General features: G+C 38.4%; 1 protein-coding gene across 1 annotated transcript in view; it reads left to right on the top strand.

Moving 5' to 3' along the window:
• Osbpl1a (oxysterol binding protein-like 1A) overlaps positions 1–18,048 on the top strand; it is a 177,167-nt gene that overhangs the window by 13,263 nt on the left and 145,856 nt on the right. The window contains exons 4-5 of the mRNA XM_013014929.1: positions 16,917–16,978; positions 17,075–17,119. Of these exons, the coding sequence (XP_012870383.1) occupies positions 16,917–16,978; positions 17,075–17,119 (107 nt within the window). The remainder of the gene's footprint in view (positions 1–16,916; positions 16,979–17,074; positions 17,120–18,048) is intronic.

Genomic DNA, 18,048 nt, shown 5'->3' on the forward strand with positions numbered 1-18,048 from the left:
GCTGAGGAATCGAACCCGGGGCCTCATTCATGCAAGGCAAGCACTCTACCACTGAGCCACCTTCCCAGCCCCTTGTCATCATTTTAAAATAGTGAAATCATCAACAGAAGGATCACAAAGGTAATAAGTAAAGCCACCAAAAGAACATAAATGTGAAAATAAATAGACTGCAATAAGGATATTTGTTTTTTTTTTTGTTTGTTTGTTTTGGCCAGTCATGGGGCCTGAGCTCTGGGCCTGGGCACTGTCCGTCAGCTCTTCAGCTCAAGGCTAGCACTCTACCACTTGAGCCACAGCGCCACTTCTGGCTTTTTCTGCTTATATGGTGCTGAGGAATTGAACCCAGGGCCTCATGCATGCAAGGCAAGCGCTCTACCACTGAGCCACCTTCCCAGCCCAAGCAATAAGGACATTTGTTACCAAGAACAGTGTTACTTTGTTCTGCCTTAGCTTATAGAATGCATTGGGAAAATACATGTCAGGTTGCTCTTAACTTTTCATCACTCCCAGAATGTCTGTGGTTAAGAAATTTCCACATATGCTAATTTTGGATTACAAATAAATTTTACTAATAGGAAAATTTGTAGTATGGAGCCCACAAAAACAGTATCAAATATAAAAGCAGAATATCACAGAAAGAGTTGAATAATCACAAGAGAAGCTTTAAAAGGTATCTTGGGGACTTTAAAGGGAGAACATCCAATAGGGCTTTTACATATCCCTTTTTAGAATGTTTCCTGATGCTTCCCAGTAGCCTGGATTAGGATTTATAGCATTCCCACAGGGCCTTGTGTTCATTGCTATCAGACTCGAAATCACACTCTATTGTTTCCCCAGCACCTAGAGTAGTACATAACATATAAAATCTTGTAAAGATTTTTTTTGGTCAAAGGTTTAGTGTAACTAGAAATTGTTCTATAAAGGAATAGGTCTTTTAACATTCATACTAAAATTCAAGTTGAATTTTCATTAGATAAATTTTATTTTTAAAAGACTCCCTTTATATGATTTATAGTTTTCATTTTTCCAGTAAAAGCCATTATCAGCCAGGTGCTGGTGGCTGACACCTGTGATCCTAGTTAGTCGGGAGGCTGAGGACAGATTGCAGTTTGAGGTTAGCCCAGGCAGAAAAGTTTGTAAGATTCCCTTCTAACCCATATCTGGGCCCAGTGTTGTATGTTTGTTATCTCAGATAGTGGGAGATTACAGTTCCAGGACAGCCTTGGCAGGAAAGTTTATAAGACTTGTCTTAACAGAAGATGCTCATTAATTTAATGCAAGTCTGTCATCTTACTGATCTTTACCTCTCACAAGTAGCTGAGATTGTAGGTGTTTTCATTTAGGACATCAATAGGAGTGGAAATGACCAAGAAAGAACAGATTCTAGCTAGGTGCCAGTGTCTCACATCTATAATCCTAGCAACTCAGGCAGCTCACAATTTAAACCAGTGTGGGCAAGAAAGGCCCTTACACTCTTATCTCCAATTAACCATCAAAAAGCTGGAAATAGGGCTGGGAAGGTGGCTCAGTGGTAGAGCTCTTGCCTTGCATGCTCAAGGCCCTGGGTTCGATTCCTCAGCACCACATAAGCAAACAGAAAAAAGCCAGAAGTGGCACTGTGGCTCCAGTGGTAGAGCGCTAGCCTTGAGCTGAAGAGCTGAGGGACAGTGCCCAGGCCCAGAGTTCAGGCCCCACGACTGGACCAAAAAAAAAAAAAAGCTGGAAATAGAGAGGAGGAGCTATGGCTCAAGTAATAGAGCACCAGCCTTGTGTGAAAAAGCTAATAGACCATGCCCAAGCCCTCAGTTCAAGCCCCAGGACCAGCACAAAAAGCCCCTACAAAATGTATAGTTTTTCTGTTTCCCTTTTTCTTTGATGGTCTATCCTCTGGATTGTTATTGTTCAAGAGAAATATAGTAAGAGTCACATAAAAAATTGCATATTTTCATAGTGAAAAACAGATAAGATTAATTTTCTTATGTTTTATTGAATGTAATATATCCATATTACTATTTCAACAATGTAACAAATGAAAAATACAAGTGAGATTTTCTCTTTTGGTACTTAGTTTTTAAAATCTAGTGAGTATTTTATATTTACAGCATATCTCAAAGTTGACTAGCCACATTTTGGGTACTGAGTAGCCACATGTGATTAGTATCTGCCACGTTGGACAGTGTACCTTTAGATATACTAATCTGTTCAGGACTCTGGTTACCAACACTGTCCTTACTTTGCATATCTCTTCTTTCTACCAGAAATACCTCTTTCCTGCTTGTCCATCTGCTAAACACTCGTCTCACTTCGAGAGCTGGCTCAAACTCTGCTTCCCCACAGAGGCTTTTTCTGTATCCCTGAGACAGATTCATATTCTTCCTGGAATAAAAGTTAGAAGAGAAATTGGAGGATGGAGAAGGGAAACATTCAGGAGAAGGGAGCGAAACACCAGTTTCATGGAAGCCAAAAGAAGAGAGAAAATGCAGAGTAAAGGGGTAGGATATTATTGGTAACATATATAACTCAGACTGGACAATGTAATACTGAGAAAGAGCTGTGGAATTAATTTGGTGACTCAATGCCCAACGGTCATTTCTGAAAGAGTAGCTTCCACTGAGTTATTGGATTGGAATAGGGGTTGAGTAGGAAATGAATAAGCTGAGGTCACAACTATTTTCATTTAGGAACAGAAAGTTTGGCTCCAGAGTCAAAGGGAGAAGGAAAGGTTCTTTTTTTATGTTTATTTTAAAAAAATTCTCTCATTCGTAGTACTGGGGATTGACCTACTTCAGGCCTTGTACATACTAAGCAAGTTTCTCTGCCACTGGGTCACATGCCAGCTCTGGAGTGGATTATTTTTAGGCAAAGGGAAATTCAAGCATTTAAAGTTAAAGAGGAACAAGATGATAGCAAGATTTTGATGGTATAATGGTAACAAAAAATTTAAATGGACAAAGTTTATAGTAGTAGAACAAAGTAAGTTTCTAACAAGACAAATAATATTTGATAAGCAATGCTAGATTTTTTTTAGAGGAACTTCAACTGAAGAACATAAAGGAGACCTAAAGCTGGGTGCCAATAGCTTATGCCTATAATCCTAGCTACTCAAGAGGCTGAGATATGAGGATTGAGGTTTGAAGCCAGCCCAAGCAGAAAAGTCCCCGTGAGACTCTTACCTCCAATTAACCACTCAAAAACCGGAAGCGAGGCTGTGGCTCAAAGTGGTAGAGCACTAACCTTGAGCAGAATTGCTCAGGGACAGCACCCAAGGCCTTGAGTTCAAGCCCCACAACCAACAGAGAAAAAAAAAAACTCCAAAACTAGAATGTTTGTTTTTGGAGAAATCAATCATTGAATAATAACAGGTCTTCTCAAATTATTTTGAAAATATAGAGATTTTTCTAAGCTGGAATATTCTAGGTCTTCAGAGAACTTGGCTAACAGATTGTACATTTAGGTAGGAAAATCAAGTCTCAGAATTTTAAGTGAGAAGAGAACTTGAGATCTTTCTCTGCTAGATAAAAGGACTTACCATGAACCTATGACAATTAAGGTATTCAATCCAACAAATACTATTTCTGTACTGAGTAATATTCCAGGGACTAGGGATCTAGAAGAATGAAGAAAACAAAACAGCCGGGTGCCGGTGGCTGATGCCTGTAATACTAGTTACTCAGGAGGCTGAGATCTGAGGATTGTGAGTCAAAGCCAGCCCAGGCAGGAAAAGCCAGGGATAATCTTAAAAGAGATACAAGCCTTGGATAATCTTACAAGAGATATCCACAGGAACAAGCTGAAGCCAGCTATCTCTCTCTTTGTCCTGTAAGTGGAAAGAGACCGTTTATTTCTCTTTGTTTTGTCCTGCCCCATGGCAAACAGTGAAGAGGGACCTATGAGTGGGAAATTGGGCATCCCTGCCATGATTTCACATTGGACTGCTATGTCAAGTTAACACTTGACCATCTTGTATGAGCATGAGAGGAGAAACTTGTTGGTTTTTTGTTTCCATCAAACACAATGATCAATAGCTAAGAGGCAAGAAGTGTAAACAATGCTCCATGAGTTACTCTGTCACTATATGGAATCTTGGTAAGAATCTTCAATAAACCACTCAGAAAACCGGAAATGGCGCTGTGGCTCAAGTGGTAGAGTGCTAGCCTTGAGCTGAAGAGCTGAGGGACAGCGCCCAGGCCCAGAGTTCAAGTACCATGACCGACAAAACAAAACAAAGCGGACACATTTCCCCTGTGTTCATGTGAATGGAGAATTGAGAACATAGTTCCGATAAGATCTGACTTCAGTTACAGAATTCCATCTCTTCTTATGGATAGAACAGACCACAGTAGGGGAGGGAAGAAGGAAAGATAGCAATAAAGAGGTTACTTGAATAATTCAAGTGAGAATATTAACTTGCATCAAGATGGTGGCAGTAAAGGTGATAATTAAGTCATTGGTTTTAAAATATTTAAGGTAGAATGGTGAGAATTTTGATTGTTTTGATGTGAGATAGTCAAGGATGACAGTGTTGGACTTGAGCATCTGAAACAGTTTCCAGTTCCTGAGGAGGAGAAGAAGGGCATTTGGATAGCAGTTGCAGATAATTTTTTTAAAGACATTTAGAATTTGCAGTATCAATTGTACAAATCTAGTGAGACAATCAAGAATAGAAGTTTGAGGCTAATGGAAAAATCTAAGAGGACAGAGAAATGTGGAAATTTGCAGAGTTAAAATTGTGACATGGATAAGATCTGTTATCAAGATCTTGTTGGTGTTCAGAGTACATGAGCAGACTAGTTTAGAAATTAAACCATATGGGGCTGGGAAGGTGGCTCAGTGGTAGAGCGCTTGCCTTGCATGCACGAAACCCTGGGTTCGATTCCCCAGCACCACATAAGCAAAAAGAAAAAAGCCGGAAGTGGCGCTGTGGCTCAAGTGGTAGAGCGCTAGCCTTGAGCTGAAGAGCTGAGGGACAGCGCCCAGGCCCCCAGAGTTCAGGCCCCATGACAGGACCCAAAAAAAAAAAAAAGCAAAAGAAATTAAACCACATACACACAGAAGCTTCATAATTGGCAAAAACATGGAGTGAGTTATTCTGGGACAATTTTCTACTCATTAGAAATGGGTAATTTCTGTCCTTTCTTTTTATTTGTGCTAGCCCTGGGGTTTGAACTCAGGGCTTTGGTACTGTCCCTGAGCTTTTTTGCTCAGGGAGACACCTGAGCCACACCAGCACTTCCAGCTTTTTTTTTTTAATATATATATTATTGTAAAGTTACTGTACAAAGGGGTTAGAATTACATGAGTAAGGTAATGAGTACACTATTTCCTATCAAGCATTGTTGCCCCTCCTTTGTTTTTTCTCCTACCATTCCTTTCCTCCCCACCTCCCCAACTTCTCCCTCTCCCCCCACCTGACGTTGTAAAGTTTGTTTTCAACATAGTGTCTTGTACATCTCATTATTATAGTGGGTCAGCCTTTATCCTTATTTCAGCATTTTGCTATTTCCCTCCCCTCCCCAAATTAGAAAAATGTATATACAAGGTGCAGGACACTGGAATAAAATACAGTGAAAACAGAGATTACCACCATGGGGGAAGAACATAAAAAAGAAACAAAATCACAAAATACATTGTAAATACATTAAAAACATTAAAAACAACAGCAACAAAGATAAAACCTCTTGGGTCCTTATCTTGGGGTTCATTTCGCTTAGCATTTTATATGGTCATATGTACATAGCTTTTGACCTTTTCTGCTTGTTCTAGTTATATATACTAGTTATTGCAAATAAGGAAAACCATGGGACCTATGTTTCTTTGGGTCTGGCTTACTTCACTTAATATAATTTTTTTTCAAGTCTTTCCATTTCCTAACAAATGGGGCAGTGTCATTTTTTTCTGATGAAGGCATATGATTCTTTTTTTGTATATATATATATATATATATATATATATATATATATATCTTATTGTAAAGATACTGTACAGAAGGGTTACAGTTACATGAGCAAGGTAATGAGTCCATTTGGAGGCACACACCATTCATCTACTGAAGGGCATCTGGGTTGGTTCCATCCATATCTTATCTATGGTAAATAATAAATAATGCTGTGATAAACATAGTTGTGCTGGTAGCTTTAATAGCCTTGTTTGTGATCGTTTGGGTAAATGCCCAAAAGTAGGATTGCTGGATCATAGGGGAGCTCTATGTGGAGTCTTTTGAGGGACCTCCATACTTCTTTCCAAAGTGGTTGAACACTCCCACTAACAATGCAGTAGGGTTCCCTTTTGGCCACATTCCCTCCAGCATCTGTTGTTATTAGATTTCTTGATTATAGCCATTCTAACTGTAATGAGGTAAAAACTGCAATTTTTTGTTTGTTTGTTTGTTTTCAGTTTTGTTTTTTCTGTTGGTCATGGGGCCTGAACTCTGGGCATGGATACTGTCCCTCAGTTCTTCAGCTCAAGTCTAATGCTCTAACACTTGAGCCACAGCGCCACTTTCAACTTTTCCCACTTATGTGGTGTTGAGGAATGGAACCCAGGGCCACATGCATGCAAAGCAAGCACTCTACCACTGAGCCACCTACCCAGACCCTCAATGTTGTTTTGATTTCCATTTCTTTTGTGGCTAGAGAAGTTGAGCATCTTTTTATGTGTCTATTGGCCATTCTTACTTTTTTAGAGAAGTCTCTTTTTAAGTCTTTGGCCCACTAAAGACTTGAGCATTTGTTGTTGGGGTATTTAATTTTTTGAGTTCTAAGTTTATTTTAGATATGAGACCCTTGTCTGCTGTATGGCTAATGAAGATCTCCCAATCTGTGGGCTTCCTACTGATCTTGCTAGCTATGTCCTTTGCCATGCAGAATCTCTGCAATTTCATGCAATCCCATTTTTCTAACTTTTCTTTGATTTGTTGTGCTTCTGGGTCTAGAGTTTCTCCTATTCCTTCCTGTAATGTTTTCAAGGTGTCTGCTTTTATTTTGAGGTCTTTGATCTATATGGAGTTGATTCTGGTGCAGGGAGATATATAAGAATCTAGCTAAAGCTACAAACGTTTAGCCAATTTTGCCAGCACCATTTACTGAAAAGGCTGTCTTACTTCCATTCTTATTATTTTTTTTTTTTAGCTCTCTTGTTGAAGATTAGGTGGCGATAGGTCTGTGGGTTCATTTCGGGATCTTCAGTTCTATTCCATTAGTCCTCAGGTCTGTTCTTATGCCAGTACCAAGCTGTTTTGATTAGTATGGCTTTGTAGTAGTTTGAAATTTGGTATTGATATTCCTTCAACACTGTTCTTTCTGCTAAGGATTGTATTTTCTATTTGGCATCTTTTATTGTTGCATATGAGGTTTTGGGTTGCTTCTTCTATTTCTTGAGGAATGAGGTTGGGATATTGATAGATATCTCATTGAATTTGAAGATAGCCTTTGGCAGTAAAGACATTTTCACGATGTTAATCTTGCCAGTCCAGGAGCATGGGAGATTTTTTCCACTTCCTTAGTTATGCTTTAATTTCTGTTTTCAGGTTTTTAAAGTTTTCATCATAGAGGTCCTTCACTTCTTTAGTTGAACTCCTAGGTATTTTTTTGTGTGTGTGTGTGTGTGTGTGGTGTTATTACTAAAGGAGTAGCTCTCCTGATTTCAGCTGGGCTCTTCTTATTATTGGCATTGATTTTTCAGGACTAGTTTTATACCCTGCTACTTTGCCAAAGTTTTGGATCAGCTCAAGTAACTTGGGAGCAGAGTTCATGAAGTTCTTTCTTTTTTTTTTTTTTGTCAGTTATGGGGCTTGAACTCTGGGCTTGGGCACTGTCTCTGTGCTCTTCAGTTCAAGGCAAGTGCTCTACCGCTAGAGCCACAGCACCACTTCCGGTTTTCTATTGGTTTATTGGAGATAAGAGTCTCACAGACTTTCCTGCCCAGGCTGGCTTTGAACTTTGATCCTCAGATCTCAGCCTTCTGAGTCACTAGGATTACAGGCATGAGCCACAGATGCCTGGCTTCCCTGGGGTTCTTTAAATATGAGATCATGTCATCTACAAAGAGGAAGAACTTTACTTCATCTTTCCCTATTTGGATTCCCTTTATGTTTGTATCTTATTTCTCTTCAATTTAGAAGAGAAGTGGAGAGAGTGGACATCCTTGTCTCGTTCCTGAATTTAGAGAAAATGGCTTTAGTTTTTCACCATTAAGTATAATGATGGCTGTAGGTTTGTCATACAACACCTTTATTATATTGAGGAAGGTTCCACAGATTCTTAGTTTTCCCAGCGCTTTCATCATAAAGGGGTGTTGGATCTTGTCAAATGCTTTTTCTGCATCTATTGAGATAATTGTGGTTCTTATCCTTGCTCTTGTTGTGATGAATTATGATTGATTGATTTACGTATATTGAACCAGCTTTGTATCCCTGAAATGAATCCTGTTTATCATGGTGTATGATTTTTTTGATGAGTTGTTGAAGTTGATTGGCTAAGATTTTGTTGAGAAGTTTTACATCGATGTTCTCTTTCTTTGATGAGTGCCTGCCTGGTTTGGGATGGCTTCATAGAGTTTGGTAGTGAACTTTCAATTTCATTGAAGAGTTGGAGGAGTATTGGTGTAAGTTCTGCTTTGAAGGCCTTGTAGAATTCTTCTGTAAATTCATCTAGTCCTAGGCTTTTCTTGTGTGGGAAGGCTCTTACTGCTATTTCGATTTTGATGTTTGATATGGGTCTGTTAAGTTGATTTAAATCATCTTGGTTTAATTTGGGCAATACGATATTTGCTAGAAATTTGTCCATTTCTTCCAGATTCCCAAACTTATTAGCTTAAAGGTTTGAGAAGTCTTCCCTTATAATATTCTGAATCTTGGCTGTATCTGTGGTGATATTTCCATTCTCATCCCTCAGTTTATTTGGGTATGCTCTCTTCTTTTTCTGATAAGATTTGTTAAGAGTGTCAATTTTGTTAACTTTTCAAAAACCAACTCTTTGTTTTGTTGATTCTTGCTATGTCTTTTTGGGCTCTTAATTCATTTAATTCTGATTTAATTTTAAGTATTTGTTTCCATCTATTAGATTGGGATTTAGCTTGTTGCTCTTTTTTAAGGAGCTTCAGGTGCCTCATTAAATTGTTGGTTTCAGATCTTTCCAATTTGTTGATGTAGAAACTCAGAGCTATAAACTTCTGAATAGTGCCTGGTAACTTTTGTGTTCATTTTTATTAACTATCATGAACATTTGAATTTCCTTTCTAATCTCTTCCATGACCCACTAGTGTTCTTCTCCCTCCATGTGTTACAGGATTTTCTTTGGTGGCTTTTGGTGTTGAATTCTAATTTTATTCTCATGTGGTCTGAGAGAATGCAGGGCATAATTTCAGTGTTTCTGAATTTGGACAAATTTGCTTTGTGACCTAAAATGTGGTCTACTTTGAAGAATATTCTGTGTGCTCCTGAGAAGAATGTATATTCTGATACTGCTACTTCCAGATTTTTTTGGTGCTTAATTAGAGGTAAAAGTCTCAAGGACTTTCCTGTTCTATCTGGCTTCAAATCACAATCCTCAGATCTCAGACTCCTAAGAAGCTAGGATTGCTAACATGAACTACATCCATTGTACCTGGCTTAGTTAGTGCCCTTTTTCATAGGTATTAAATTACAGGTATTTGAAAGTCCCAACTATGCAATACAAACTTTAAAGCATCAAGAGTGGCGTCTGTTTTTGCTTGCAGTGGAATTGTAGGAACTAGATTTACCTTTCCTCTGTACTCCAATAAACATTGTATTGGAAGTTCAAGCCAGTAAAAGAAAGATAAAAGTAATAAAACATTGAAAATGTAAAACCTTTTTTTTTGGTCACAGTTGTGGTCTTGAACGCTGGGCCTGGGTCCTGTCACTCAGCTCTTCAGCTCAAGGCTAGTTTTCTACCCTTTTGGTCACAATGCCACTTCCAGCAATTTATGTTTATGTGGTGTTGAGGAATTGAACCCAGGGCCTTATGCATGTAAGGCAAGCACTCTAGCACTGAGCCACATTTCCAGCCCTCGCTGTTCTGAGATTTGTTGTTATTGTTGGTTGTGGGAACCCAGGGCCTGCACATTGTCCCTGAGCTTTTTTGTTCATGGCTAGTACTCTACCTCTTTGAGCCATAGTTCCACTTCTTGTTTATTGGTAGTTAATGGGAGATAAAAATCTCAAAGACTTTCCTGCCCTGGCTGGCATCAAGCCATGATCCTCAGATCTCAGCCTCCTAAGTAGCTATTAAAGGTGTGAACTACTGGTACCCAGCTTGTACTGGGATTTGAACATAGGGCTTTGCACTTTCTAGGCAGGTGCTTGAGCCATCTCTCTCTCTCTCTCTCCCCCCCCCCCAGCCTCTTTTGTTTATTTTGGGGATAAGGCCAGCTTAGATGGCAATTCTCCTGTTTTTTTTTCATATGTGGACTGATAGGCACATGCCACCACAGGTAGTTCCAACAGATTGAGACTGGGTTTCATGAATTTTTTGCATAGTTGGTTTTGAACTCCAAATCTTCCTGATCTCCATCTTTTGAGTAGCTAGGATTACAGGCAAGCTAGAATTACTGCTTGTTATAGTATTCTTGATAAAGGTTAAGGTGGCACGTTCTGAAAAGGTATAATTAAAAAGAATCATGACAGTAATACCTGTATTCTAGAAAAAATAGAAAAAAACCCCACAAATTACCCAAACATAACCACTGTTACTTTGGAACATTGTAGGTCCTTATCTATTTTCAAATAAGTTGGTCATGGGCCTTGAACTCAGGGCCTAGGAGCTGTTCCTGAGTTCTTCTGCTCAAGGCTAGCACTTTACCACTTTGAGCCACATCTCCACTTCTGGTTTTTAAGTAATTAATTTTCTGCCTTGGCTGGCTTTGAACTGCCATCTTCAGGTCTCAGCCTCCTGAGTAGCTAGGAACATGGGCCACTGGTGTCTAGCCAGAATATTTTTATTTTCAAAACTCTTATTTACAGTTGAAATGAGAATGACAAAGTCACCAAAAAGTGCATAACCAAAACATCCAAGGACTTAGTTTTTAGCGGTAATATTTCATAGTAAAATTGGACTTTTTTTTAAGAAGCTAGGGATTAAACATAGACCTCACATACTTATCACATCTGCTACCACTGACCTAGATTTCTAGCTGTAAAATAGATTTTGAAGAAAGAGTTCTAAGCAATAGGCATCAACTTAAAGAATATAAATGAAAGAAATAAAAGAATATAGGGCTAGGCTGGAGTTACAGCACAAGTGGCAGAACACTTACCTAGTAAAAAAAAAGACTGTGTTCAAATGCCAGGATTGCCAAAAAATTTAAAGAAGAATATCAATCTGAAATATAAAAATAAAGAGGACTGGTGATGTTAGCTCATTGGTGGAGTGTTTGCCTAGCATGTGTGAGGCATTGAGTATCATCCTCAACACCACAAACAAGTGAGAAAAAAGAAATGTCTCATGATACTCCAAACCAGGATATGCTAGGGAATCAAATGGGAGGGATTTAGGAATAAGATACCTGCTCCTCATTCTACTTGTATCTTTCTCTAAATCTCAGACCATATCTCTTAACATACCAGTGTTTTTTCCCCAACATATAATGTAAAATGGGTATCCTATAACTCCACTAATTAGAGCACAGTCTCTTAACAGTCTCTTAAATTTCAGCAAAAGGTACTCTGGCAGCATTTACTTGTATTTGTATCTAGGTTCTGTGGGGGATAGATCGTGAAGTCAAACATGTCTACTGGGACTTTCTGGGGAATGGAGAGGGAAGTGCTCAGAGAATTGTGAGGTGTGGGCTAGCATTTTAAAAGTGTGAACTTTTAGTTTATAAGTTGTAAATAGAGTTGACATTAAATCCTATTTTTTTTATCAAGCATCAATTTTTTTTATGTTGCTCCCTAAAGTATACTTTTCATGGCTTCTCATCTTCTGGATAGTACTTCATATAGATAGAATTTTTTTCTCAGAAAATCACTTGGGAAACAATCACTCTCATCACTATCTTTTTTTAAAACAAGACTTATTTGTCGTCGTCTTCTGATTTTTTTCTAAGTTTAGGTAAAGAATCAGTCTATTTAATTTTCTGCTTTTAGCTTATCTTTAGTCATATTCATTTAGCAGATGCTAAGCCTCTTTTCTCTTATAACTGTCTTAAATCTGGAGACTCAATCGCCCAGCAGGCTCGACTCTCTTGTAGTTTATATGTGCATACATAGATATAACACACATATAGGTATGTGACTGTGTATGTATGTTTATGTGTTTAGATGGGAGTCTTACTACATTGGCTATACTGGGTTCAGCCGATCCTCTTAGTCTCATGAGCATCTAGTTCAGGTGCTCATGATGAATTAAAAAATGAGCAGATATATTCTCTGCGCTTCAAACATAAAGTGCAGAGATATAAAATCGGATCAAAGATAAAGAGTGATATAAGTTTAGCTGGGCACCGGTGGCTCACGCCTGTAAACCTAGCTACTGAGGAAGCTGAGATCAGAGGATTCTTGTTCAAAGCCAGCCTGGGCCGGAAAGCCCATGAGACTCTTATCTCCAATACATTAACCAGAAAACCAGAAGTGGCACTGTGGCTCAACTGGTAGAGCACTAGCCATGAGCTAAAGAGCTGAGGGACAGCGCCCAGGCCAAGAGTTCAAGCCCCATGACCGACCAAAAAAAAAAAAAAGTGATACAAGTTGGAGGGGACCTGTTGCATTAGAAAGGATATAAGGGAAAACCTTCCTGAAGTGGCTTTGAATACATTGCTAAATTGAGTGAGGGACTAAGCCCTGATGATCTGGCAAAAGAACATTCATGGGAAGCTCGTGTAAAAGGTCTGAGTTCAGAGTGCTTTGCATATTTGAGAAAGAAAAAAAGCTGCTTAAATAGAATAGGGCAAGTGTAGGGAGAGATGATTCGCTTGGTCCATTGTCACTGTAGCTGGAGGAGAGTTTTGAGCAGGAAAATTGATGAGTTCCACATAGACACTTTTTGGACATGTAATCAAAGCAAGTTTTTTTTTTTGTCTGTCATGGCTTTCATATATTCTAATAATTTATTTTTTTTGTGCCTGTGCCTTTCAATTGCCTCATCTGTCTCTTTCACTTCCAGTATTGCATTTTAATGATTGTTTTAATATCTGATAAGGTGTTTCCAGCTACTCTTCTTTTTAGGATTTCTTTGACATCTAATGTGCTTATTCTTCCTGATAGAATTTAAGATAATATTCTTAGGTTCTTGGAAAGTACTGTTGGGATTTAGTTGAAATCACATCATATATCAATTAACTTGAAGAGAAATGGCACTTTTGTTAACGAGTTTTTCCCATTAAGCAACAAATATATATCATATACAGTTTAACATATTTCATTATTCCCATCTTTTTACTTTTTTTTGTTGTGGTTGACAAGAAATGTAGAACAATTTTTAAATTGGAATGAAGCTTATATAGGAAGAGAGGCTATTTACTTCAAAGTGTATGTATTATATGTCAGACACTTTAGACATTAAGTCCAGAAATGAAGCTGTGTTCTTAGATTTCATCAAGTTGGCAAGACCTGAGAATTTATTTTTGGTATTAGGGCAGAATTCTGTGAAACAGATCATATTATCATTGTTTTGGCGTAGCTGAAGAGCTCAGGCCCAGAGTTCAATCCTCATAACTGACAAAAATGTTTCAAGTACTTTGTAAAATAGAATAAAAAACCAAAGAATTGGCAGATCTTTATATTATCCTATGTGCTAGGTAAAAAATAAAACACCTCAACTTGCTTATACATTTCTCAGTTAACATTTAAAATAGTTTTATTCTCTCACTAAATAAATAAATCATCATCTAGAAGTTCTGGAAGTCTAAATCTCAGTCCCCTGTTCCTCTCTCCATATTAAAAACTTTTGTTTTTAAACTATAGAACCTTTAAATTAAGTTGCATTGTCTTTGACCTACACTGTTGTCCCCATTTAGTAACTAATGTCTACTTTCTCCTGCCCACATTTACAAGCCATTTTTCACCAGCAGCCACAATGACCTTTTAAAAAAGATGCCAGGGGCTGGGAAGGTGGCTCAGTGGTAGAGCGCTTGCCTTGCATGCATGAAGTCCTGGGTTCGATTCCTCAGCACCACATAAGCAAAAAGAAAAAAGCCGGAAGTGGCGCTGTAGCTCAAGTGGTAGAGCGCTAGCCTTGAGCTGAAGAGCTGAGGGACAGCGCCTGGGCCCAGAGTTCAGGCCCCATGACCGGACCAAAAAAAAAAAAAGATGCCATAGTAAAAATGATCAGAGCTTAAAAAATAGAATTAACTAGTATAAGGAGTTTGGGTTTTATTCTAATCATGACAGAAAGCCACTGAAGAGTTTGAAATTGAAGACTAAGACTTAATTAAGTCTGCTGAAGTGATTTAAAAAAAGTCTACAATTGGGAAAGTTAGCAACTTCATGATTTTGAGAAATTACTATAATCTTAACAAGGTAATACCACTTTGCTTATGCTTACTAGTTGTTCAACTGAGACACAAATTCACTCCATGTAATTTGCTAGTTTAACTTGTACAGCTAGTTTTGAGTATGTTCACAGAGTTGTACAGCTATCACATTGTTCATCTGTAAATATCTTGAGTTTATGAATCAGAGATAAAGGGTTCCTTTGTGTGTGTGTGTGTGTGTTTGTGTGTGTGTGTGTGTGTGTGTGTGCGTGCGTGTGTGCCCGTCCTGTGCCTTGAACTCAGGGCCTAGAGCTATCACTGAGTAGTTTTTGCTCAAGGCCACTTGAGCTATAGCTCACTTCTGGCCTCTTTGGATAGGTTTTTGGGGATGAGTCTCATGAACTTTCCTGCCTGGACTGGCTTTGAACCATGATCCTCACATCTCAGACTCCTGAGTAGCTGGGATTACAGGCATGAGCCATTAATGCCTGGCTAAAGGCTTCTTAAAAAAAAAACAAACAAACATGTGCAGGGTGCTGGTGGCTCATGCCTGTAATGCTAGCTACTCAGGAGGCTGAGATCTGAGGATCGAGGTTCAAAGCCAGCCTGGTCAGGAAAGTCCATGAGACTCTTGTCTCCAACAAACCACCAGAAAACTGGAAGTGGCACTGTGGCTCAAGTGGTAGAGAGCTAGCCTTGAGCTAAAGAGCTGAGGGACAGCACCCAGGCCCAGAGTTCAAGCCCCACAACCAGTCAAAAAAACCAAAACAAACAAAAGTATGATAGTTATACAACTCTGTGAACATACTGAAAACTAACAAAAACAAAGCAATAACAACAACAACAAACCATGTAAGCCAGGCACTGGTGGCACACACCTGTAATCTGTAATCCTAGCTACTCAGAAGGCTGAGATCTGAGGATCATGGTTCAAAAGCCAGCCGGGGCAGAAAAGTCCCCATGAGACTCTTATCTCTAGTTAACTACTCAAAAACCAGAAGTGGAGCTGTTTTTCAAGTGGTAGAATGCTAGTCTTGAGCACAAAAAGACTCAGGGACAGTACCTAGGCCCTGAGTTCAAGCCCCACAACCAATAAAAAAAACCCAAAGCAAACAAAAGTGTGATAGTCAAACTCTGGAACATACTGAAAACTAATTGTACAAGTTAGAGAATTGCATGGTGTGTGAATTTGTATCTCAGTTGAGTAATTAAAAAACATAAGCACAGTGGTATTATTTGTTAATAATGTAATTTCTCAAAATCATGAAGTTGCTAATTTGGCCAATTATAGAATTTTTTGTGACTACAGTAGACTTAATTATGTCAGATCTTACTCTTTTAGCCAAACCTTTCAGTAGCTTTGTCATGATTAGAATAAAACCTGAACTTTTTGTATTAGTTTACAAACATCTGGCCCTTATAAAGCTCTTATGTAGTATGTCTTCCTGGCTTTATCTCTTGTCCATTAACTTCTTCATTCTTCAGGCCTGTGTGTTAGCATTTCTCTGCTGTAATGCCCTTCCCCTTTCTGTCAACGTCCCTTGCTTTCTAGATCAGTCCCTTCTCATGTTTTGTGTAATCTTTTATGCAAACGCTCTCAGCATACCATGATTTATTATTTGCTATGTATATATGGTACTGAGGCTTGAACTCAGGCCCTGGGCATTGTTCCTTAGCTTTCTTATTTGAGCTGGCACTCTACCATTTGAGCCACAGTTCTACTTCCTGCTTTTTGATGGTTTATTGGAAATAAGATAATCATAGACTTCCCTGCCTGTGCTGGCTTTGAGCCATGGTGCTCAGACCGAGGCTTTCTGAGTAGGTAGGATTACAGGCATTAATCAATGGTGCTTGTTGCTGTGCCTTTATTTTTCCCTTTTTACTCCTTTCCCTGTCCTTTTCATCACTGAAAATAGTGTGTCTAATATGATGATTGAATCTTAGAAGATAATTTCTTAGTAGAATGTGGCTCAGTGGTAGAGTGCTTATCTAGCATGCCTGAAGCCCTGGGATCAATTCTTCAGTAAAATAGAAAAAGCTGAAAGTGGCGCTCTGGGTCAAGTGGTAGAGTGCTAGCCTTGAGTAAAAGAAGCTCAGGCAAAGTACCCAGGTCCTGAGTTCAAGCTCCAGGACTGGCAAAAAAAAAATTACTAGTATATACCAGTTATTGTGCTCCAGGTAATTAAACCTTTTATTAGATAAAAGAGTCTTTTATTAGTTTCAGATAAAAGGGTTAATTATCTGGAACAAAGTAAGTTCATATAAAGTTTCAGTAACATGAACTACAAGTTTAGATTGTTAAATTGGGTTGCTGGCCTAATAGGTACCAAAAGGAATATATAAAAATGGAGATGGCAGCTTCTGATGGGCAGCTCTGCAGTGGGGGAAGGAGTAGTTGAGAGAAGAATGAAGGGATATAATATGGTACAATTGCAGCATCAGTTGTATAGGACAGTTAAACCATTATGCTTTTTCTCTTATATCTCACACAGATCAAAAACCTCTTGATCTTGCCCAGGGTGCTGAAATGAAACATGTTCTTGTTGGTAATAAGGTATGTAGTAATGGATTAGACATAAAGTATTTTCTAGAAAAAAATTTAAATGCTTGAAATGTGTTCCTGCATTTTTCATGAAATGTATTTCAATAGGTCATCTACAAAGCACTGAAACGATATGAAGGCCCTCTCTGGAAGGTAGGTTGAAGTGATTTTTTTTCTTATTATTTTTAGTTGTGCAAAGGAATTATCATTGTAAAAAATAGTGCACAAATACCATATATCTTGATCAATCCCTTTCAACATTCTCACCCATCCCTCCCCTACCTACCCCTTGCTTTATTCTTCTTAATTTTTAGGATATACTTTGGATTCTTGACTGCATTCTCCCCTCTTTTTCATTTTTCAACTCCTTTTCTCTTGGCCCTTCTCCTCCCCTTTCTAGTTCCTGCTTCCTGGTGTTTTATGTTGTTGAACTCTCATTTTGGCTTTCTAAGGAATTACGCTATTTGAGATCTCCCTTGAATCTACCATATATCAGTTAATACATTTGTATATATTTGCATACCACCCAATGTATTTACTTGTAAGTTTATAAGCTAAATCTAGCTTCCACATAGAAGTAAAAGCATGTATCCTTACTCTATCTGAGCCTTACTTCATTTAACATGTTTTCAATCCTTCGACTTTTTTTAAAAACAAATGTTACAGTATTCTTTCTAACAGATGAGTAAAATTCCATTGTGTATATATACCACATTTTGTTGAGCCATTCATCCATTAAGGGGCATCTGGGCTGATTCCATACCTTGGCTATGGTGAATAGTGCTACAACAAACATGGTTGTATTAGACTTCTTAGGGGCAATAACTGTCCAATTTTTTCAGTCAGTTTTTTTTATATCTTGTAAATGTGATGAACAGGGGGTTACAGTTACATAAGTAAGGTAATAAGTACATTTCTTTTAAAAGTTATCTCCTCCCTCATTTTCTCCTGCTTACTCCTCCCTATTCTCCTCCCCGCAAGTTGTATAGTTCATTTTCAACATAGTGTCTAGTGAGTATCATTGTTGCATTAGTGCATAATTTGTCCTTCTGTTTCATGATTCCCTTTACTTTCTATGGATC

This window comes from Dipodomys ordii, unplaced genomic scaffold, assembly GCF_000151885.1.
Source record: "Dipodomys ordii isolate 6190 unplaced genomic scaffold, Dord_2.0 Scaffold25, whole genome shotgun sequence".
NCBI lineage: Eukaryota > Metazoa > Chordata > Mammalia > Rodentia > Heteromyidae > Dipodomys > Dipodomys ordii.